At 38.9% G+C, this 25,680-nt stretch overlaps 3 protein-coding genes across 3 annotated transcripts in view; all 3 read left to right on the top strand.

Annotated features, from left to right (window-relative positions):
* The window catches only part of far1 (fatty acyl CoA reductase 1), a 56,543-nt gene extending 52,785 nt beyond the window's left edge, over positions 1-3,758 (top strand). The window contains exon 13 of the transcript XR_004562348.1: positions 3,747-3,758. The gene's annotated coding sequence lies outside the window, so the exon portion shown is untranslated. The remainder of the gene's footprint in view (positions 1-3,746) is intronic.
* Positions 3,759-3,763: 5 nt separating this feature from the next.
* Positions 3,764-15,723, top strand: LOC117516266 (NADH-cytochrome b5 reductase 2). Its single transcript, XM_034177199.1, has 9 exons — positions 3,764-3,819; positions 3,949-4,095; positions 5,958-6,030; positions 7,501-7,607; positions 8,932-9,061; positions 9,228-9,311; positions 9,942-10,027; positions 10,116-10,215; positions 15,355-15,723. Exons 1-9 carry the CDS (start codon positions 3,805-3,807, stop codon positions 15,525-15,527), a joined length of 915 nt encoding a protein of 304 aa, XP_034033090.1. The 5' UTR covers positions 3,764-3,804; the 3' UTR covers positions 15,528-15,723.
* Positions 15,724-16,371: 648 nt separating this feature from the next.
* Positions 16,372-25,680, top strand: part of poglut3 (protein O-glucosyltransferase 3) — a 51,300-nt gene continuing 41,991 nt past the window's right edge. The window contains exon 1 of the mRNA XM_034177191.1: positions 16,372-16,730. Within this exon, the coding sequence (XP_034033082.1) occupies positions 16,490-16,730 (241 nt within the window). The 5' untranslated portion in view covers positions 16,372-16,489. The remainder of the gene's footprint in view (positions 16,731-25,680) is intronic.

Genomic DNA, 25,680 nt, shown 5'->3' with positions numbered 1-25,680 from the left:
TCTTTCTTTCTTTTGGGAAATCTTTGTTTCCATCCCCAATTTTTCCAAATGTGTAAAAGTGATGATTTAAATGTATGATTCTTCAGGGTGCACAGACTTTACCATCCATTAGTTTGTGTTTTACATCTTGTAACTCCTTTGACATTTTAAATGAACTTTCCTTGCCGGCTTGTTAATATGAACTCACACAGCACCAGTTATCTGATTACCTTTAGTTCCCTAAAAATGTTGACAAAAACATGCTGAAATTTCAACACCGGTCACCTATTTTAGAAGTTCAAATTACATCTGTGATCCAATAATTCAACCTAAACTCAGAGCTGTTTTTCCTGTTTTTCTTCACTTGCTGTGTGAACGTACACTACAACTCAAAGAAAAGCTGCAGTTATATTATTATAATTATATGATCAACATACTTGACATTTGTGTTTTATATAGAAATATATGACAATAGAAATATATGAAATAAATGTCCACACATAAGGCCTTGGCTTGATGTTATTTCTCAATCTGAGGGATAATTATTATTATTTTTTATCTTTATGTACTTCATATGTTCTCAAGTATAAAAACTATTATTCTACAGGTACACAATTCTCTACTTACCAGAATCCAACAGGTGCAGAATCATAAATATAAATGTTATTTCATGAAACATGAGAACAAATGACAAAACAGTACAAATCTTCCCAATAAATAAATAAATAAATCATATTGTGTAAAATTGTCCTTTAAAGTGCAAGTGACATGAAATGTATTTTTCCCCAAACATTCAGAGATTCTGCTCAGGTTTGCCAAAGGAAAAGCAAATATGTATATATGGGTACAGGCTGGGTACCCACGTACCCATGTACCCGTGGGTACAGAAATTGACAGCTAGAAATTCACTACAGGTTGTCTTAAAAGCAAACAAAACCTGTTAATCCAGACAACGCACCGACTGACATTTAGAAGTTGTATGGCCTCACTGTGGCTCAGTGCTAAGAAGCACCGAAGAAATTAACCTATTTTTTTCCCTCAGAAAGTCTGATTTCAATTTCAGACACATGGTCACAAGTGATTCAGACTGTGACCACTCATGACATGGTGGTCACATTCATGAGTATTATTATTCTTATTATTAATTATTATTTAATGGGAACCACAGAATCTCGTCTCTGCTGTTTGCGGACGATGTGGTTCTGTTGGCTTCGTCAAATCAGGACCTTCAGCGTGCACTGGGGCGGTTTCCAGCCGAGTGTGAAGCGTCCGGGATGAAAATCAGCACCTCCAAATCCGAGGCCATGGTTCTCGACCGGCAAAAGGTGCTTTGCCCTCTTCAGGTCGGTGGAGTGTCCTTGCTTCAAGTGGAGGAGTTTAAGTATCTCGGGGTCTTGTTCACGAGTGAGGGACGGATGGAGCGTGAGATCGAGAGACAGATCGGCGCAGCGTCTGCAGTGATGCGGTCGCTGTATCGGACCGTCGTGGTGAAGAGAGAGCTGAGTAGGGGGGCAAGGCTCTCGATTTACCGATCGATCTACGTTCCAATCCTCACCTATGGTCATGAGATTTGGCTCATGACCGAAAGAATGAGATCGCGAGTACAAGCGGCCGAGATGAGTTTCCTCCGCAGGGTGGCTGGGCGCTCCCTTAGAGATAGGGTGAGGAGCTTGGTCACTCGGGAGGAGCTTGGAGTCGAGCTGCTGCTCCTCCACGTTGAAAGGAGTCAGTTGAGGTGACTCGGGCATCTTTTCCGGATGCCCCCTGGACGCCTCGCTGGAGAGGTGTTCCGGGCACGTCCCACTGGGAGGAGGCCCCGGGGAAGACCCAGGACATGCTGGAAGGATTACATCTCTCGGCTGGCTTGGGAACGCCTTGGGGTTCCCCCGGAGGAGCTAGGGGAGGTGTGTGTGGATCAGGAGGTCAGGGCGGCTTTGCTTGAGCTGCTGCCCCCGCGACCCGACTCCGGATAAAGCGGAAGAAGATGGATGGATGGATAATTATTATTTAATTTCAAAAAATCTAAAGCCTCCACATAGTGGCACTTATTGCACTTTTTAAAATACAATGGAGTCAGAACTGTTTTTCTTTTAAAATGGACTTAATTTTTTTTAAAAGTAGAGAAGCTTGAATCTTTGACTGGACTGGGTTGCTTGATGCGAGGACGTTTCACATCAAATTGCAGAAGCTTCCTCAGCTAAAATTCTTGCTCTGGTAGTCTGACTTCTGTCTGACCCTTATCAAGAAGAACAAACAGAAGCCACAAAAGCTGGAGTTTTAAACCTAACCAGATGCCTCCTACGGAGAGGCAGACTGCTATTGGCTAGTGACTAAACAATTGCTTTAATTAGCACCTATTGTGCTCTAGTTAGCACCCTCCTAATGACAGGGTAGCTGTCCCTCCTAACGACGGGACTGACGCCTCTCCTGATGGCGTGAATGACTCATTACCATGAACAGAAGACTGAAACTGCTTTGACCTGAGTACCCCATTGTAAACAGGAGACAAAGCGTGTCTCAGACCCCCTCCCCAGTTAAGGCTGGGTTTCAACTGTTTCACATAGAATGCCTCTTTCACCCCTCTTCCAAACCATTTCTTCTCTCTGGCTAAGATTTTAACTTCCTTGTCCTCAAATGTGTGGTTAGTGTCTTTAAGGTGGAGATGAACTGCAGACTGAGGTCCACTGGTGCCCTCTCTGCGGTGCTGGTATAGCCTTTTGTGTAAAGGTTTCTTAGTCTCACCTATGTAGTGTTCGTTACAGTTTTCCTGACATCTGATAGAATACACTACATTGCTCTGTTTGTAACTAGGGATCCTGTCCTTAGGGTGAACTAATTTCTGTCTCAAGGTGTTAACCGGTTTAAAGTAAACTGGGATTTTGTGCTGTCTGAAAAAAACCCCTGTCTGGAGCTGCCTGGGACAGGGGTTTACAGAAAACCACCTCACACTGACCAATATCTGCTCTTTGGCTCAAACCACCCCCTTGAGCACAAGCTCGGGGTGATCAGGACGCTACAACACAGAGCCCTACAGGTGCCCACAACTGCAGAGGGAAGGGCTAAAGAACAACAACTTGTCCGGAAAGCCCTCACAGTATGTGGGTACCCACGATGGTCCCTGGACAAAGTGCGGAAGTCCCAGAGAACAAAGAGACCAGATAGACAGGAGACGGAGACAGGAAGAAGAGGAGTGTCTAATAACTAGGGATCCTGTCCTTAGGGTGAACTAATTTCTGTCTCAAGGTGTTAACAGGTTTAAAGTAAACTTTTTTAAAAAGTAAAATATATTTCAAAATAAAGGAATTAATAAAAATGCATTTCCTGAACTGTGTTTTTAGTTTTTATTATGTATTCTGGCTTTTCTAGAATACATTTCGTCAAGTGTTGCCATTTTCTGTTTTGTTTTCAGAAATGTTGTCTTTAAGGTTGTGTTTTGCACTGAAGGGCCACTATACTAACTAACTAAACTAAAGCTTTTAAAAAAGAGAAGATACAAATGTTCATTATCTTGAAGGTTAACATTTATAAACTAAGTGAATCAAAGTTGAAATGTGTTGTTCTGATGTTTAAATCCATCAGATTTAAAATATGTTTGTTTTTCACTGCAGAGGATAAAGTCTATGTGTGGCGGGATTCCACGGTTGTGCTGTTTGTGCGCCTCCTCTGTGACATGTAAATATCATCTGCCTTCTTATTGGTGCTTTGGACTCTATTTCACCTTTGCTCCAGCTGGAGGCCACGCCCCTTTCAAGGCCCTTCTGTGTGAGAGAGAACATCAGATTCCTGGACTCTGACCTCGGACGCTCAAGTCACAACGATCCCAACATGGACAAGAGCACAGTGAGAATGATTTTCTTCTGTTTTAAAATGTTTCAGAGTTTCTTCATGCGGACTTTGTTCTCCTGACAAACGTTCAGTGGTTTGCGTCAAACAAAGAGGAATATTATTGCGTTGGATTTGTGCTTTCAGATTGTTCCTGCCGTGGTGGCCTTGGCTCTGATCGTGGTGACCATCCTCTACTTCCTCCTCCGAAGTTCTACAGGAGAGAAGAAGACGCGGCCCATCACTCTGCAGGATCCCACAGTCAAATATCCGCTCCGCCTTATCGACAAACAGGTGGGCCGGACTCAACCTCACGGGTGGAACATGGAACGTGAAGCCAAACTCTTTATGACATCATCACCTCCCATGTTTAACTGTGAATCAAGTTCATGATCAAATCCTGGCAGCTGCTTCTCAGCTCACAAGCTGAACTGACAAACACCTGCTTTAAATATGTGCAATACTGCCCCCTTCTGGGTAAAATAAGCAAACACGTTTCAAACTGGGGCAGTGCCAAATAAAAAAAAAAAACGTGAGTCATTTAAGAGTTTTTAAAAGTAATTTCATCAGGTTCTGGTCTTTTTATGGAATATTACATGATGTTTATTTAGTCTAGGTAAACTTAGTGATCCGCCGTAAATCCAAAACAGTGAGAAAAAAAAACTGAAAAAATGTACTTTGTAACTTTTCTTTTTAAACAAATGTATGTGGAAATGAAAGTCATCAGAGCATACTCTGTGTACTTTACACACTTCATTTCATTTATTTATTTAAAAGGGACAACAGTTATTGATGAACACATAAAGTGTAAATATGTCAGATTATAGCCATGGGCTATTTTCCATCTGTAGTCCCTGACAGACTGTAAAAACGAACAAACAATTTACAGTAAAAACACACAAACATCACAGGATCTTACAATACAACAACAGACTACATTACATAGGGGTCACTAACTACAGCATAAAACTCATTTGTAGAAGACGGTTTACAGTAGAGACAGATTACAGATTACAATGACATTTCCACAGAAAGAGAAATATTTACTCCAGTGCATTCTAGTGTGATCTTATTAGGCCATACAATTTGACTACATTTGAATTTACGCCTGACATATAGCAGTACCCCACCCCCTTTTCCTGGATCTCTGTCTTTTCTAAAAATATTATAGCCTGGTATCACTACCACTGAATCTGGTGAGGCACAACTAGTAAGCCATGTTTCTGATAAACCAAAAAAAAAAAAAAAAAATGTAGATTTGAATCACACATTAAATATTCTAACTGTTCACGTTTTGATACCATACTGTGCACATTTAAGTGACCTCCGAGCATACCAGTTTTCTTATAACTTGGATTCTACATAATCCGGGCGTGGTTCTGAGTAGTAAACAGTTTTGAATGTTTATGCTTCTTGAACGCTGGATTTCTGCACGTAGATGTTTTGGAGTCTGGTTGAGGTCCAGCAATTGTTGTTATATTAGTGCAGTGCCAAGGGCTATGCACTTGTCCGAGGCCTGTCTTCATTGAGAGCGCTGTTACTGCTTCTGCATAGCTCTCTGGAGTGGACTCCACAAGGTCACGCCTACTGTGCTGCCATTTGAAACGACAAACAAGACCCATCCCGCCAGTGAAGGTCCCTGCACAGGCAGTGTGGAACATGCATACATCGCACACAAGGGAGCAACACCACTCCTTCACAAAGCAGAATGGTGGGCTCCCAGCACAGGCCCTTCGGGACACTATGATATAAATGTATAAGTAAAGAAAACAAAACAACTGCCTGTAATGGGGTTTGTGACGATGTATGACGCTATCATACAGAACATCCAGAAAGTATTCACAGCACTTTACTCCATTTTGGAACCAGGATGTAACATAAAATGTGGAAAAAGTGAAGTGCTGTTCATTTTTCCTTCAAATTTTTACTCACAACACCCCATAATGACAACATGAAAAAGTTTTATTTTTATTTTTTTAAGTATTCACAGCCTTTGCTCAGTACTTTGTTAATGCACCTTTGGCAGCAATTACAGCCTCAAATCTTCTTGAATATGATGACGCAGGTTAAGATTTTTTTTTTTTTTTAAAGGCTGTAATGTTGATTATGAAGGACACTGTTCCAACTCTTTTTTTTTCCTGTGTGTTCTTGGACAGGAAATTAGCCATGACACCAAAAGGTTTCGGTTCAGTCTTCCTTCCGCAACTCACATCCTCGGACTGCCAGTAGGTACTGTGACGCCACTGTTTGTTTATTTATCTTCAAGAAACCACACAATAAAAACACCAACCCAGAGCTGTTTTACAGACAAAGATATAAACATTTAACAGCGCTTAAAAGCTACCAGTTTGTCCCCACGGTTTCACTGACATGTCACAGACGTCTGTCTTCACTGTAAATTATTGGTAATCTGTGGAAATTATTTAAATTCTAATCTGAGTTTTTTTCAGAATCAAACATTCAAGGCCTTTAAGTCACCATTCAGGAATGTTTTTTCTCAAATTCTAGAGTTCAAGATGGCAATTCAACACTTTTGTACATTAGACACAGAAACCAAAATTCCAAATGCAAATTAGACAAATGTCAAGGGGCACTGAGCTTTTTTTGCCATGAGATCCATCCAGGATCCAAGATGGGTCTGTAGTATGTTCCCCAGACCTGACTTGACTAGATCCATGAGCCCTGTCAGTGCCACTAGGTTCTATAAAGGGACGGAGGCCCGTTGGTGCCGGTGATTATCCCCGGATTCTGCAACGTGAAACGGCTATATAAGAATCTATGATGTCCCCTGGACAGGACGCCAGTCTGATGCAGGTTACTTCCCCAAACAAGGCTGGGACCCATTTACAGCTGGTTGGACAGAGACAAAGGAGGTGAAGTGTCTTGTCCAAGGAATGAGACAGGCAGTGTGACCAGGAATTTAACTCAGGTCTACATCTTGGGGAGCCAAGTCCTAAAGACATCGAGTTACCTGCTCTGCAGTGCCCATGGTTACATCAAAACCACCCGTCACCCATTGGGTGTCACCTGTGGGGCAGCTGTCAATATAAAGTCTGTCTCACTGTGTCATCGCTCAGTGGAGGACAGACTGAGATAACTGACAAAACCCTCAGAGCATCCTTGAGACTGAGCCTCATGATTATTGGATTTGGACTCCACTGTGCACCAGATGACTGTGACCAGTCACCATCCTTCAAAGACAAGACCCTTGGTGCCTTTCTGTGCTTAGCCTTATCCCATTCATAATGTTCCGATGGAAGCCCGCTGCATATTTACCCTTGTTGAGTGCGGGAACAAGAATTTTTCTTCTTTGGATGTCAAGTTTTCAAAATATTAAATGGTAGCTGGAGTCAGTCCCGCCACAAACCTCAAAGAAGGATTATCTGCAGGATGGAGAAGCACCTCCAGTCCCCGGGTACAGAATGACATCACGCCCATGACACGCACAAATAAAATTCAGAAAATACGGTGCAACTTAGGAAAAAAAAATGAGAAGAAATGAAATATACGAGACAGCTTGTATGTACAGAATTTTTTGGCGATTGTGCAGACAAGTTAAAGTGTGAACAAAACAAAAATTCATAAAATATTACACGAATAAAAAAGCCACATAAAACAAAATAATCATTAGTTTCTATTATCTTCCTTTTTCCTCAAACTCTTCACCTCCTCCCTTGTTGCTTCCTGCACCTCCTCCAGGTCAGCACGTGTACCTGTCAGCAAAGGTGAACGGCAGTCTGGTGGTCAGAGCCTACACGCCGGTCTCCAGCGACGACGACCTGGGACACGTTGACCTCGTGGTTAAGGTATTTTGTCACTTGTAGTATAACACGCCGCAGTGCCATGATGGACCCATGAGGTCAACCAGACGGAGTGAACTGAAGACATCTGCACCCCGGATCCAGATTTACATGAATTGGTTCAGAAATGATTCACTGATTTATTACAACACTATTACTGACACAAACACAGAGATTATTAACACACAATTATATGTGCAACAAATCATATTATTACAGATATTTGTAATGAAATGCTCACAGAGAAGCCATTCAGTCATGCTAATGTTAGTTGTTAGCATCGCTGTGTAAAAGATGATGTTGCGTTCGACACACGTGAAGAATGAAATCCATCATGAATCGTGCTTTAAGTCACTCAGCTTGGTCACATCATCAGTCACAGTCTGAAAAATGAAACAGTGTTAAATATCCTCGGCCGTATGAGCATGTAATCAATGAAAGAGTGTGTGGAAAGAATGTGACCTTTTGACCCCTTAGAATAGGTCAAGGTTAGCCATCTTTGAACTTGTCCAAGGTCTGTTTCCCAATAATGCTCCCTGTGAATTTGAAGACCCTGGCAGTAATCAGACTGGAGTTATGGTGAACACAAATGGATGGATGGATGGACAGATGCAAAGCCTTCACAATACCCGATTGGCATATTTTGGCCTCAGGTAATAAATGACACAAATGAAACTTCACCTCCCTCTTTGTGTTTATTGGTGTATCGCAAGCCAGCTGTTGAGGTGCATACTGCCACCTACTGTATTGGAATGTATGGAATTGTTACATTCATTTTTCAGTCAATACAATACAGTGCATGAACACTTAAAATAATAATAATAATCAAATCGTACAATAAATACCTTAACACTAGTCCAATCATAGAACTCTTTTAACAGACTGAATAAAAGTGCTCTCTGAGTACTGTTAGTTATTTCAAGCCTAAAATGAATGCGTTGATGCACCTGGGCCAAAATGAGTATCTTGACCAGTTACAAAAATTCTTGAAATACTATGACTTTGTGCAGTTCTACCAAAGATGTGACTTTGTAGCACTTATGGATGTGTGTTTCCATGCGCTTTGGCTGAAACTTTCAAATTAAATTTTCTCTAGCTGCTCATATTTCATTTTATTTAAAAAAGTGAGCTAGAATGTCTCCTTTATTTCCACATAACATTATTATTGAAATATTAGTTACTTAATCTGTTTATTTCAGTTTTTCTTCACTAGGACAGATTTTCAACAAATTCCTCTTTAAATACAATGGCACAAATGTATTGAATTAACTTTAAAAGCTTTTAAGTGACGTGGAATAAACTGTATCCAGGATAAATATTATTTCTCCAGGTTTATTATAAGTGCTCTCATCCATCTTACCCGGAGGGAGGAAAGATGTCTCAGCACTTGGACAGCTTGTCCATTGGAGATACCATCGACTTCAGAGGACCTAATGGACTGTTGGTGTATAACGGCAATGGTAAGGCATCTGCAGAAATTATGAACATAACAGAACAATAAATGTACACTGACGCACTATAATCACCACCAGTCACCACTAGGTGGTGATGTGATGCAGTATAAGACTGTTTAAAGCTGCCTTGCCAAAGTACACCTAATCCTACGATTCAGCCTCTCCTCATCAGGTCACTTTTCCATCCGAGCCGACAAGAAGTCGGAGCCAAAGGTTTGGAAGTTTAAACACGTCGGCATGATCGCTGGTGGAACAGGTTTGTTTACATTTTGCTCTTGTTCTAAAAAAGAATAGTTTGCACCATCTATCCTGCTAAGTTACCAAGTTATGTGGTGACACATGTCATAGAATCCAGTGTTTTACTTTGGAGACCAAACACAGTCAAAACGATTCCATTTATTGATTGCATTAACCTAACCAATTTTCTGCAACACTTCTTACCAAAATTGGAACAGCTTTAACTTTTGACCCCTGTATAAACTGAAAGTGACCTTTGTCACCCTTTTTGCCATTTTTACCCTATAACTCCGTAACATTCAGTCATAGATAGTGCGAACTATACCTTTTTTGAGTCTTTATGACCAGACAAATAATGTGGTATACTTTTCAATATGATTGGAGGATTTTTATAGTTTGGCCCTTGAGTAGTCCTTCATTGACCCCTACCCTGGGATGGCCACCATACATTTTCAAATCCCTTTAGATAGGTGACCAAAATGCCACATCAGTGCAATCCTGGTGATGTAGGAAGAAAGAATTCTACATATTATAATCATGTAATGTTATTGGTGTTTTGAATGTTTTGTTTTTGATTGTAAATGTGTCATGTAAAGAGTAGAAAGAGCATTAATGTTCCACTGAGAGTTATTTTAACGTGTGTTACCAGGTATCACTCCTATGCTGCAGTTAATTCGCAGGATCACCAGCGATCCCACTGATGACACCAAGTGCTCGCTCATATTTGCCAACCAGGTCAGCACCACGCATTATATTGTTTTTCCTCTCCCCTCTTCTAATCCTGAAAAAGTATATTTAACGTCCGTGTCTTGCTCCTTTTCAGACTGAGAAAGACATCCTTCTGAGGGAGGAACTGGAGGAGGTGGTGAGGAACCATCCTGAGAAAGTAAAGCTCTGGTTCACTCTGGACAAACCTCAACAGGGTATGGCAACACATCTGCATGTACATGGGCTGTCACTGGGTGCCTCAGACATCCACTAAGGGCGTCCAAAAATTACAGACTTCATTCAACCACAAGGCGGCGCCAAACTCCACAAACAAGTAGGAAATTTAAAGATCTTATGGGCATAAATTATTCATAAGTCCACTTTCCAAATGGTTATCGCAGCACAACAAACCCCACTTGTATTTGTTTTGACATTTGCCGTTTAAAATTGTTTCAAAGTGGCAACTGCAGCCTGTGATCCTGAATAAATCAGGCTTAAAGCCACATCCTTTGGATTCACTGCTGGATGTTAATAACAGCAAAGCAATCAAATTCTCCGCACCAGAAGGAGAACCCTCCCAGGCCAAAGACCAACAATGTGATACTCAGCAAAACACTACTCTCTTTTGCATAATCCTTCAAACAAACAGAAACTAATGTGCTAAATATTCTCCTATAATCCCCTGTTGTGAAGGTTTTAGAAGCTTGTATTGTGCCTTTTTTTCCCTGTCTTCATTATTCCCTGGCAGATATTCAGTCATTCTTTCCAACACTTGCACTGAGTATTTGTTCACAGTGACGTCGGGTTGTTGATTGAGTGAAGAGATGACGGCACAGACCTCTCACTCTGCTGCAGTCATCTTCATCTTCATCCCAAGAAATAAGCACATTGTCTTAAATTATCAGTGTTTCTTTCACGTCTTATCTGTGATAATTGAGCCTCCTTTTGATGCCGCTTACCCTGAATCACCAGGGAGAGTAAGATGCATTTAAAAACAACATGTGCACTCACAGGGCATAGCTCCAAGTAATAAAATGTCTAATCAATCATTTAATGGATGTTTCAAAATTATGTCTGGCTATGTCTGTTATAGAGGACATGGAAACTGAACGTGAGAAATCCAGCCATATACACAAAAGATAAAGCTGAACTCAAGAGAATTTATTACCCGGTTTTCACTGGTGGGCAGGGGGAATGACAAGATGCAGAAAAAACAAAATATGGTGGGACTAAAGTAGATGAACCAACAAAAACCAAGTGAAATACTGGAACTAATGTTGTGAGAGGGAAAATGAACAAACTCAAGACAGAATTGTAATACTGACAAGACATGAGTGAAGAGAAACCAGGCAGTTGCTACATGGAGAGGGAACAGAGTGAAGAAAAACCAGGTGATTGCATTGAGAGGGAACAGAGTGAAGAGAAACCAAGTGATTGCTACATGGAGAGGGAACAGAGTGAAGAGAAACCAAGTGATTGCTACATGGAGAGGGAACAGAGTGAAGAGAAACCAAGTGATTGCTACATGGAGAGGGAACAGAGTGAAGAGAAACCAGGTGATTGCTACGAGAGAGAACAGAGTGAAGAGAAACCAAGTGATTGCTACATGGACAAGGAACAGAGTGAAGAGAAACCAGGTGATTACTACATGGACAAGGAACAGAGTGAAGAGAAACCAGGTGATTGCTACATGGAGAGGGAACAGAGTGAAGAGAAACCAAGTGATTGCTACATGGAGAGGGAACAGAGTGAAGAGAAACCAAGTGATTGCTACATGGAGAGGGAACAGAGTGAAGAGAAACCAGGTGATTGCTACGAGAGAGAACAGAGTGAAGAGAAACCAAGTGATTGCTACATGGACAAGGAACAGAGTGAAGAGAAACCAGGTGATTACTACATGGACAAGGAACAGAGTGAAGAGAAACCAAGTGATTGCTACATGGAGAGGGAACAGAGTGAAGAGAAACCAAGTGATTGCTACATGGAGAGGGAACAGAGTGAAGAGAAACCAGGTGATTGCTACGAGAGAGAACAGAGTGAAGAGAAACCAAGTGATTGCTACATGGACAAGGAACAGAGTGAAGAGAAACCAGGTGATTACTACATGGACAAGGAACAGAGTGAAGAGAAACCAGGTGATTGCTACACGGAGAGGGAACAGAGTACAGCTGGGAAATATGGAGGGAAAAAAAATGTAACCATGATTTCCCCCCTCCCCATATTGATCAATAATGATATTTATCACAATATATAATTTGATAACACTGCCAGTTTGAATTGTATAATGACTTAAGCCTGCAAATGCCAAATGGTTTATTATTTGAATTTTAGAATAATTTATTAACAAAAATGTTTTAAAATAAGATAAATTAAAACATTTAACTTTGCAAAGAAAATATCTGGCTTAAAGTAATAACATTAAAATAATCAAACGAAAGCTGTGAGTACAATCACAAATTATTATACAAATGCTTAGACAACAGCTCACAACAAGCTTTTAATGCATATGGTGATAAAGGCAGTACACCCTTCAATGGAACGTAGCCTCTGTCCCATCTGCTATCACAGGTATGGTTTTTTTTTTTATTTGTTTCTAATTTGATTGCAAAAACAAGCTTCTTCTTCCATGAGGGTCACAAGTTTTGCGCTACCTAATTGGTTGCCTGGAAAGGTGCTGCAGTGATGTCACATCATAATGTCTCTCTGAACAGTTCAGAGACTTTCAACAGAGGTTCCCTGATCAAATTTTTTTTGTTTTTGCCACGATCATGATCTGAGTCATTTATTTATACTGTTTTGATCCAATACTTGTATTTTCCTAGATATTACACTTGCACAGAGCACATTACAAGCACTTTAAAGTCAATTCAATTGAAATGCTTGATAGTTTAACAGATCTTCCCTAAGGCTCATTAAAAGCCTGCTAACGAGTCTTTCATTGGATTCAGGTGTGTTGGAGCAGGGAGACAACTAAGAGTATCAGGAAGGTAGCTCTCGAGGACCGAACTTGAGCACCCCTGGTCTAAGGTGTGCGTGTGTTGGGGGGGGGCTTTCTTCCCTTCTTCCCTCTGGCTCCACACCTGTACTGTCTCTGTGATCAGGAGGAAAACTGGCACAATGACAAGAAAAACTTATTTATGATTAAAGTGCTACAGGATTGTTTGGTAAAAAGGGTATATCACATGCGCAATCCATCAGAAACAGACCTACATATTTGAAGGAAAGAATGTAATATATGCGTTTACTTGCACAGTGTCAGCACTGACTGTGACGGTGAGTGATAAATGCTGGCTGTTGTCTCTGTGTCAAAACAGAGGGAGACTGATGCGTAGTGCAGACGATCTGTGTGAATAAAATAGTAAGCAAAGGTGAGTGTTGATTTATCCTGGCATTATGTTTGTACTCTTCGTACAGTTCCACCAACAGAGTCCGCTGCTGTGAAGAACGCTGCTCTTGATTTACTTTTGGCTTTTTTTCTTTTTGTTTTTGGGACATCCTATCATGTTTTTGATACTTGGTTACTGTGGGTTGCTTACGTAATAAACCTCACTAGAGTGAGTGTTGAAAAGATGCAACTCATTTGGGTTAGTGGAAGGGATTTAACTTCAAGTGGAAATGATTGTTAATCCAAGCCAGACTTTTTAAATTAAGCACAAAGCTCTTAAGTGACATTGATGGCATACCCCACCGGGCCTCAAACTGGGGGAAAAAAAAAAAAGACTAAAATGGAACAGGATTAGAGTTAAAACAGAGTCCATCAAACGATAAAACAGGAACAACAAAACCAAGAGTTTGGAAATTCAACAAGAGCAAAGTTCTTAGAAAGCAGCGGGTCAACAATGAGGACAACAGACAGTCTGAAGGAAAACTGTTGTGTAATTAAACTGCAGACAGGGAAGCAAACAAACAGAGTCCATGCAGCAATCCACAATCCACAACACGGAAGCAGATGAGATGACTATAAAAGACACTCGGCCCTGTCTTCCATCTCTTTCAAAGCAGAGCAAGCCTATCCCAGGAAACATTGGGTGAGAGGTGGGGCACACCCAGGACAGGTTGCAAGTCCGTTGCTGACTATCACTCCCTTTCAGCTAACTTGCATATTAGTGCAGCAGATAAGAGAATATTTTGAGCGGAATCCTGCAAATGGTGATGCTAGCATCAAATCCGGCACAAATACTCCTTAGACATTACTCTTTTGAAATAACCGATAAGCCACCTGCATTTTCAATGGGCAGCCAGGTAGGGGTTAATTAAAGAATTACACAGGGGTCAAAATTAAAAGAAGCACTAATCATGTTGAAAACTATCACATTATTCACTTGATCATAACAATTCCAAAAAGGTATAGTTTGGACTATCTATGACTGAATGTTATGAAGTTATGAGGTAAAAACAGCAAGAATTGTGACAAAGGTCAGTTTCAGTTTGTACAGGGGTCAAAAGTTAAAGTTGCCCCAATTTTGGTAAAAAGTGATGCAAATTCTTAGTTGAGTTAACAAAGTTTTAAAAGGGAATAGTTTGGATTATGGACTATGTGTCATGCTTAGTTATATTGTTACAGGTTGACATATGTGACTTGTCATAGAATCCAATGGATGTGGAGCTTGTTTGATCTTTACTTTGGAGACCAAACATTCAACACTGTCAAAACTATTCCATTTATTCATCCTACTAGCTCAACCAACAATTTGCCTCACTTTTTTACCAAAATTAGGGCAACTTTAACTTTTGACCCCTGTACAAACTGAAACTGACCTTTGTCACCATTCTTGCTGTTTTTAACCCCATAACTCCAGAACATTCAGTCACAGATAGTCCAAACTACACCTTTTTGTAATCTTTAGAATCAAGTGAATAATGTGATATAGTTATCAATATGATTAGAGCATCTTTTAATTTTTGACCCCTGTGTAATTTGTATCACCATTTGCAGGATTGTTTATCTGCTGCACTATGTGTTTGAAAGTAGGAGTTAGCTGGAGCAGTCATGCAAACGCAGGGAGAACATGCAGACAGATGCATATCAGAAAGGACCAGGTCGGATTTGAACCCAGGACCTTCTTGCTGTGATGCAAACAGTAAGTCACCATGCTGCTCTGATATGCAGCAGTAAATCATCAAGGTAAACTCCACTGATACTAAAAGTGCAGGTGTGACAGATTGTGTAAGTGGTGAGTTTAAGGTAACTGGGAAAACAGGAAACTGGTGTATCTTTGTAATGTTTTTGGTGTTACACTACTAACTAACACGGCTCTATCTTGTTGCATCGTCTTTGACTCCCATTACGCGTGTCCTCTCTGAGTTTGAAGGTCACTATGATAACAGTTTGCCTCTTTTTATCTTGTCTTCAGACTGGTGCTACGGCTCAGGTTTTGTGACCTATGACATGATCAAGGACCACCTACCTGCGCCGTCCTCTGATGTACTTGTGGTCCTGTGTGGTCCTCCACCTATGATCCAGAATGCCTGTCTGCCAAATCTGGACAAACTAGGACATAAAACACAAAACATCTTTGCATACTAGTAACTCTGTATTAAGTGTAATCTTTGAGTCATGATACAGAGTCCCTGTAGATACACACACTGCATCATGATTTGTCACAAAATATAAAATAAGCAAACTGATGAGATGTTTCATTAAGAGGTTTTACTGATGTTTGTGGAGTAACAGGTTACATTCTGTATTCAGGAAACAACTGAATTCCAATAATGATACAAATGAAAATAAAGCCAGATTATTTTCTGAATTACAGTTTTCTGTAAAATAACATAACTGATTTCACAAAACTCTGCTGTCGAGTCAAAACCAGTCAGATGGCGGCCAGATGGCGGCCTGGGTCCAACTGTGGAGGACACCGAGCGTCTCCTGCTCCAAAGCCACATCGAGTGTTTCATAGCACATTCAGTCACTCATTTTATTTCTAGTAAGTGCAGTTTGTGTCAGTACAACATACATAAATGTAGTCTGTTGTTTGGTTATGGGAAAAGCATCAAACCATTATTAAACATTATAAACTTAATAAACTTGAATCTGTAGGTCTTTGTAGTGTCAAATGTCTGTTTTTTGTAATCCCAAGAAAGAGACTAAATGAAAAAGAAAAGATAAAGAGGAAAAAAAAAGTTTTACTAAGTCTGGATTGGAATTCAAATTGGAACTAACGTTTTCCCCAGCACCATTTTCCCACAAAACGAAGCTGAAAATCACCTTTTACCTTTTGAATTATTGTGTAAACAGGCAAAAAAAAAAAAAAAAAAGCAAGCAAACAAACAAACACATGTCAGCAGTCATAGCAGCAGAAAAAAATAATGACAGATTAAAGGATGAGTGTGCACGTTTTGGTGCGTTCACAAATTAAAAAGAAACTCCGATAGTCGCGAACGCACCACCGGATAATAGGCGTGTCTTTTCAGAAAACATGTCGGTTTAGATTTTGTCAAAAGTTTGTAGTACGTTTTTAACGTTTAGCTGTTAGCTGTTAGAAAAATATGAGGTGTCGGGGTAACGGTGGCTTGGTTAAACCGTTTGAGGGTGGTTCAGGCTTTATGTTTGTAGTTTTAGTTCTTTTTGTCGGCACAAACGTTCCGCCGGCTGGAAGCTCTGCTGGAATCAGCGGTGAGAAATGTATGGTTTGGGGTCCAGGTCTGAACCCGGACGTGGTTCTACCGGTCCGTTACTTCTACATTCAGGCGGTGACTTCAAAGGGACGAAACCTGACCAAGTCTCCAGGTAAACAAACAAACGTTATTGTGTCTGAATCTGCAAGTAAACAAACAAACATTATTGTGTCTGAATCTGCAGGTAAACAAACAAACATTGTGTCTGAATCTGCAGGTAAACAAATCCACATTATTGTGACAGAGTCTGCAGGTAAACAAACAAACATTATTGTGACCGAGTCTGCAAGTAAACAAACAAACATTATTGTGTCTGAATCTGCAGGTAAACAAACATTATTGTGACAGAGTCTGCAGGTAAACAAACAAACAAACAAACGTTATTGTGACCGAGTCTGCAAGTAAACAAACATTATTGTGTCTGAATCTGCAGGTAAACAAACAAACATTATTGTGACTGAATCTGCAGGTAAACAAACACATTATTGTGACCGAGTCTGTAGGTAAACAAACAAACATTATTGTGACTGAATCTGCAGGTAAACAAACAAACATTATTGTGACAGAGTCTGCCAGTAAACAAACATTATTGTGTCTGAATCTGCAGGTAAACAAACACACATTATTGTGACCGAGTCTGTAGGTAAACAAACATTATTGTGACTGAATCTGCAGGTAAACAAACAAACATTATTGTGACAGAGTCTGCCAGTAAACAAACATTATTGTGTCTGAATCTGCAGGTAAACAAACAAACATTATTGTGACTGAATCTGCAGGTAAACAAACACACATTATTGTGACCGAGTCTGTAGGTAAACAAACAAACATTATTGTGACTGAATCTGCAGGTAAACAAACATTATTGTGACTGAATCTGCAGGTAAACAAACAAACATTATTGTGACAGTCTGCAAGTAAACAAACATTATTGTGTCTGAATCTGCAGGTAAACAAACAAACATTATTGTGACTGAATCTGCAGGTAAACAAACACACATTATTGTGACCGAGTCTGTAGGAAAACAAACATTATTGTGACTGAATCTGCAGGTAAACAAACAAACATTATTGTGACAGAGTCTGCAAGTAAACAAACATTATTGTGACTGAATCTGCAGGTAAACAAACATTATTGTGACTGAGTCTGCAAGTAAACAAACAAACATTATTGTGTCTGAATCTGCAGGTAAACAAACAAACATTATTGTGACTGAATCTGCAGGTAAACAAACAAACATTGTGACTGAATCTGCAAGTAAATAAACACATTATTGTGACCGAGTCTGCAAGTAAATAAACATTATTGTGTCTGAATCTGCAGGTAAACAAACATTATTGTGACTGAATCTGCAGGTAAACAAACATTATTGTGACTGAATCTGCAGGTAAACAAACAAACATTATTGTGACAGAGTCTGCAAGTAAACAAACATTATTGTGACCGAGTCTGTAGGTAAACAAACAAACATTATTGTGACTGAATCTGCAGGTAAACAAACAAACATTATTGTGACAGAGTCTGCCAGTAAACAAACATTATTGTGTCTGAATCTGCAGGTAAACAAACAAACATTATTGTGACTGAATCTGCAGGTAAACAAACACACATTATTGTGACCGAGTCTGTAGGTAAACAAACAAACATTATTGTGACTGAATCTGCAGGTAAACAAACATTATTGTGACTGAATCTGCAGGTAAACAAACAAACATTATTGTGACAGTCTGCAAGTAAACAAACATTATTGTGTCTGAATCTGCAGGTAAACAAACAAAACATTATTGTGACTGAATCTGCATGTAAACAAACACACATTATTGTGACCGAGTCTGTAGGAAAACAAACATTATTGTGACTGAATCTGCAGGTAAACAAACAAACATTATTGTGACAGAGTCTGCAAGTAAACAAACATTATTGTGACTGAATCTGCAGGTAAACAAACATTATTGTGACTGAGTCTGCAAGTAAACAAACAAACATTGTGTCTGAATCTGCAGGTAAACAAACAAACATTATTGTGACTGAATCTGCAGGTAAACAAACAAACATTGTGACTGAATCTGCAAGTAAATAAACACATTATTGTGACCGAGTCTGCAAGTAAATAAACATTATTGTGTCTGAATCTGCAGGTAAACAAACATTATTGTGACTGAATCTGCAGGTAAACAAACATTATTGTGACTGAATCTGCAGGTAAACAAACAAACATTATTGTGACAGAGTCTGCAAGTAAACAAACATTATTGTGTCTGAATCTGCAGGTAAACAAACAAACATTATTGTGACTGAATCTGCAGGTAAACAAACACACATTATTGTGACCGAGTCTGTAGGAAAACAAACAAACATTATTGTGACTGAATCTGCAGGTAAACAAACAAACATTATTGTGACGGAGTCTGCAAGTAAACAAACATTATTGTGACTGAATCTGCAGGTAAACAAACATTATTGTGACTGAGTCTGCAAGTAAACAAACAAACATTATTGTGTCTGAATCTGCAGGTAAACAAACAAACATTATTGTGACTGAATCTGCAGGTAAACAAACACACATTATTGTGACAGTCTGCAGGTAAACAAACAAACATTATTGTGACTGAATCTGCAGGTAAACAAACAAACATTGTGACTGAATCTGCAAGTAAATAAACACACATTATTGTGACCGAGTCTGCAAGTAAGTAAACATTATTGTGTCTGAATCTGCAGGTAAACAAACAAACATTATTGTCACCGAGTCTGCAAGTAAACAAACATTATTGTGTCTGAATCTGCAGGTAAACAAACAAATATTATTGTGACTGAATCTGCAGGTAAACAAACACACATTATTGTGACAGAGTCTGCAGGTAAACAAACAAACATTATTGTGTCTGAATCTGCAGGTAAACAAACAAACATTATTGTGACCGAGTCTGCAAGTAAACAAACATTATTGTGTCTGAATCTGCAGGTAAACAAACAAACATTATTGTGACCGAGTCTGCAAGTAAACAAACATTATTGTGTCTGAATCTGCAGGTAAACAAACAAATATTATTGTGACTGAATCTGCAGGTAAACAAACACACATTATTGTGACTGAATCTGCAGGTAAACAAACAAACATTATTGTGTCTGAATCTGCAGGTAAACAAACACACATTATTGTGACCGAGTCTGTAGGTAAACAAACAAACATTATTGTGACTGAATCTGCAGGTAAACAAACAAACATTATTGTGACAGAGTCTGCCAGTAAACAAACATTATTGTGTCTGAATCTGCAGGTAAACAAACACACATTATTGTGACCGAGTCTGTAGGTAAACAAACAAACATTATTGTGACTGAATCTGCAGGTAAACAAACAAACATTATTGTAACAGAGTCTGCCAGTAAACAAACATTATTGTGTCTGAATCTGCAGGTAAACAAACAAACATTATTGTGACTGAATCTGCAGGTAAACAAACACACATTATTGTGACCGAGTCTGTAGGTAAACAAACAAACATTATTGTGACTGAATCTGCAGGTAAACAAACATTATTGTGACTGAATCTGCAGGTAAACAAACAAACATTATTGTGACAGTCTGCAAGTAAACAAACATTATTGTGTCTGAATCTGCAGGTAAACAAACAAACATTATTGTGACTGAATCTGCAGGTAAACAAACACACATTATTGTGACCGAGTCTGTAGGAAAACAAACATTATTGTGACTGAATCTGCAGGTAAACAAACAAACATTATTGTGACAGAGTCTGCAAGTAAACAAACATTATTGTGACTGAATCTGCAGGTAAACAAACATTATTGTGACTGAGTCTGCAAGTAAACAAACAAACATTATTGTGTCTGAATCTGCAGGTAAACAAACAAACATTATTGTGACTGAATCTGCAGGTAAACAAACAAACATTGTGACTGAATCTGCAAGTAAATAAACACATTATTGTGACCGAGTCTGCAAGTAAATAAACATTATTGTGTCTGAATCTGCAGGTAAACAAACATTATTGTGACTGAATCTGCAGGTAAACAAACATTATTGTGACTGAATCTGCAGGTAAACAAACAAACATTATTGTGACAGAGTCTGCAAGTAAACAAACATTATTGTGACCGAGTCTGTAGGTAAACAAACAAACATTATTGTGACTGAATCTGCAGGTAAACAAACAAACATTATTGTGACAGAGTCTGCCAGTAAACAAACATTATTGTGTCTGAATCTGCAGGTAAACAAACAAACATTATTGTGACTGAATCTGCAGGTAAACAAACACACATTATTGTGACCGAGTCTGTAGGTAAACAAACAAACATTATTGTGACTGAATCTGCAGGTAAACAAACATTATTGTGACTGAATCTGCAGGTAAACAAACAAACATTATTGTGACTGAATCTGCAGGTAAACAAACACACATTATTGTGACCGAGTCTGTAGGAAAACAAACAAACATTATTGTGACTGAATCTGCAGGTAAACAAACAAACATTATTGTGACGGAGTCTGCAAGTAAACAAACATTATTGTGACTGAATCTGCAGGTAAACAAACAAACATTATTGTGACTGAGTCTGCAAGTAAACAAACAAACATTATTGTGTCTGAATCTGCAGGTAAACAAACAAACATTATTGTAACTGAATCTGCAGGTAAACAAACACACATTATTGTGACAGTCTGCAGGTAAACAAACAAACATTGTGACTGAATCTGCAGGTAAACAAGCAAACATTGTGACTGAATCTGCAAGTAAATAAACACACATTATTGTGACCGAGTCTGCAAGTAAATAAACATTATTGTGTCTGAATCTGCAGGTAAACAAACAAACATTATTGTCACCGAGTCTGCAAGTAAACAAACATTATTGTGTCTGAATCTGCAGGTAAACAAACAAATATTATTGTGACTGAATCTGCAGGTAAACAAACACACATTATTGTGACTGAATCTGCAGGTAAACAAACACACATTATTGTGACAGAGTCTGCAGGTAAACAAACAAACATTATTGTGTCTGAATCTGCAGGTAAACAAACAAACATTATTGTGACCGAGTCTGCAAGTAAACAAACATTGTGTCTGAATCTGCAGGTAAACAAACAAACATTATTGTGACCGAGTCTGCAAGTAAACAAACATTATTGTGTCTGAATCTGCAGGTAAACAAACAAATATTATTGTGACTGAATCTGCAGGTAAACAAACACACATTATTGTGACAGAGTCTGCAGGTAAACAAACAAACATTATTGTGTCTGAATCTGCAGGTAAACAAACAAACATTATTGTGTCTGAATCTGCAGGTAAACAAACAAACATTATTGTGACCGAGTCTGCAAGTAAACAAACATTATTGTGTCTGAATCTGCAGGTAAACAAACAAACAAACATTATTGTGACTGAATCTGCAGGTAAACAAACAAACATTATTGTGACCGAGTCTGTAGGTAAACAAACAAACATTATTGTGACTGAATCTGCAGGTAAACAAACAAACATTATTGTGACCGAGTCTGCAAGTAAACAAACATTATTGTGACTGAATCTGCAGGTAAACAAACACACATTATTGTGACCGAGTCTGCAAGTAAACAAACAAACATTAGTGTGTCTGAATCTGCAGGTAAACAAACAAACATTAGTGTGTCTGAATCTGCAGGTAAACAAATCCACATTATTGTGACCAAGTCTGCAGGTAAACAAACAAACATTAGTGTGTCTGAATCTTCAGGTAAACAAATGCACAATATTGTGACTGAGTCTGCAAGTAAACAAACAAACATTATTGTGACCGAGTCTCCAGGTAAACAAACATTATTGTGACCGAGTCTGCAAGTAAACAAACATTATTGTGTCTGAATCTGCAGGTAAACAAACAAACATTATTGTGACTGAATCTGCAGGTAAACAAACACACATTATTGTGTCTGAATCTGCAGGTAAACAAACAAACATTGTCTGAATCTGCAGGTAAACAAATCCACATTATTGTGACAGAGTCTGCAGGTAAACAAACATTGTGACCGAGTCTGCAAGTAAACAAACAAACATTATTGTGTCTGAATCTGCAGGTAAACAAACAAACAAACATTATTGTGACAGAGTCTGCAGGTAAACAAACAAACGTTATTGTGACCGAGTCTGCAAGTAAACAAACATTATTGTGTCTGAATCTGCAGGTAAACAAACAAACGTTATTGTGACCGAGTCTGCAAGTAAACAAACATTATTGTGTCTGAATCTGCAGGTAAACAAACAAACATTATTGTGACTGAATCTGCAGGTAAACAAACACACATTATTGTGACCGAGTCTGTAGGTAAACAAACAAACATTATTGTGACTGAATCTGCAGGTAAACAAACAAACATTATTGTGACAGAGTCTGCAAGTAAACAAACATTATTGTGTCTGAATCTGCAGGTAAACAAACAAACATTATTGTGACTGAATCTGCAAGTAAATAAACACACATTATTGTGACCGAGTCTGCAAGTAAATAAACATTATTGTGTCTGAATCTGCAGGTAAACAAACAAACATTATTGTGACCGAGTCTGCAAGTAAACAAACATTATTGTGTCTGAATCTGCAGGTAAACAAACAAATATTATTGTGACTGAATCTGCAGGTAAACAAACAGACATTATTGTGACTGAATCTGCAGGTAAACAAACACACATTATTGTGACAGAGTCTGCAGGTAAACAAACAAACATTATTGTGTCTGAATCTGCAGGTAAACAAACAAACATTATTGTGACTGAATCTGCAGGTAAACAAACAAACAAACATTATTGTGACTGAATCTGCAGGTAAACAAACAAACATTATTGTGACTGAATCTGCAGGTAAACAAACACACATTGTTGTGACCGAGTCTGTAGGTAAACAAACAAACATTATTGTGACTGAATCTGCAGGTAAACAAACAAACATTATTGTGACCGAGTCTGCAAGTAAACATTATTGTGACTGAATCTGCAGGTAAACAAACACACATTATTGTGACCGAGTCTGCAAGTAAACAAACAAACAGTGTGTCTGAATCTGCAGGTAAACAAATCCACATTATTGTGACCGAGTCTGCAGGTAAACAAACAAACATTAGTGTGTCTGAATCTTCAGGTAAACAAATGCACAATATTGTGACTGAGTCTGCAGGTAAACAAACAAACATTATTGTGACTGAGTCTGCAAGTAATCAAACAAACATTATTGTGACCAAGTCTCCAGGTAAACAAATCCACATTATTGTGACCGAGTCTGCAGGTAAACAAACATTATTGTGACTGAGTCTGCAGGTAAACAAACAAACATTATTGTGACTGAATCTGCAGGTAAACAAACACAGTGTGTCTGAATCTGCAGGTAAACAAATCCACATTGTGACAGAGTCTGCAGGTAAACAAACATTATTGTGTCTGAATCTGCAGGTAAACAAACACACATTAGCGTGTCTGAATCTGCAGGTAAACAAATCCACATTATTGTGACTGAGTCTGCAGGTAAACAAACATTATTGTGACAGAGTCTGCAGGTAAACAAACAAACATTAGCGTGTCTGAATCTGCAGGTAAACAAACACAGATTATTGTGACCGAGTCTGCAGGTAAACAAACAAACATTAGCGTGTCTGAATCTGCAGGTAAACAAACAGATTATTGTGACCGAGTCTGCAGGTAAACAAACAAACATTAGCGTATCTGAATCTGCAGGTAAACAAATGCACATTATTGTGACCGAGTCTGTAGGTAAACAAACAAACGTTAGCGTGTCTGAATCTGCAGGTAAACAAACACACATTATTGTGGCCGAGTCTGCAAGTAAACAAACAAACATTATTGTGACCGAGTCTGCAGGTAAACAAACATTATTGTGACCGAGTCTGCAGTTAAACAAACATTATTGACATATATCACAATCAAGCTCCACAAACCAAAGATGCCTATTTTCTTATAGTCGCCGTCACCAACTATTAGGGAGAATTACTTTAGGGATTCCAGAGCATTGAGCAAAGACAACTTATTCAAAATAAGAAATAATTTATTAAAATTTCAAAACTAAAAAGTAACAAAAACAACAATCAAGGCACCTGCCAGCTGAGCCGCCTATTGAACTAACATTTTGTCTTTCTTGATTAACTGGAGTGTGACCCGGTGTGAACGCTTTAGCACAAGGAGGGTTAATGAGGCAAAACGCCTTCTTGATTTCTATCCTGAATAGCAGAGATACAGAGGAACATAATAAAACAAGTTTCACTGAAATCCATAGGTGGCGCACTGAGATATGGCCAAATGAAAATCGCCAGATATCGTGTTCTTAACATAAAGAGCGCCACCTATGCAAAAGCGTCCTAACTAAGCCACCACCATTTATGCAATTTTGGAAAGAACTTGTGCCAGTGTATCCAAATATGCATATATGAGCAAGGCTTATTCAGGGTGCAGGCCCTGGGAGGGTCCCAAATGTAGCCCAAAATGCCAAAAGTTGTGACTTGAAGCGCCGCCTATAGGGGGCGCACTCAAAATCCACATTTTGACTGTCACTGTTTTGGCCCCTTTAACCTCTACCCTAAAAAGGGCTGTAATTCTCCGCCCGAAGGGATCTTTGGATAAGAAACGTAATTTTTGTCCATTTGGACAATACATCTTCCCCTAAAAAAAACTTCAGTGGCCTACTGAAACATGATATATCACCCCCTTCTATGAACCATTCCACAGTTACAGACTATGGCTCTTAATTATGAGTGTTGTTATCAATAAAATCTAAAAAAATACATCTGGGGAGAACGAGAGCACACAGACACACACACACACCCACACACACACACAGAGCTTCAAATTTATACTCAAAGCAAAAAAAAAAAAAAAAAAAGGAAATTTAGCCACAAAGCACAAAAGGGGTAATATCCTGAACATGCCAGACTCAGCGTCGTGTTATGGATTGACTTCCAAATGTAAACTTCACATGATCAAAGAAGCGAAATTGGGCCTATATATATATATATGTATATATATACATATATACATATATATATATATA

This window comes from Thalassophryne amazonica, chromosome 8 (assembly GCF_902500255.1).
Source record: "Thalassophryne amazonica chromosome 8, fThaAma1.1, whole genome shotgun sequence".
In the NCBI taxonomy this organism is placed as follows: domain Eukaryota; kingdom Metazoa; phylum Chordata; class Actinopteri; order Batrachoidiformes; family Batrachoididae; genus Thalassophryne; species Thalassophryne amazonica.
This window is presented reverse-complemented; position numbering and strand designations above follow the sequence as displayed.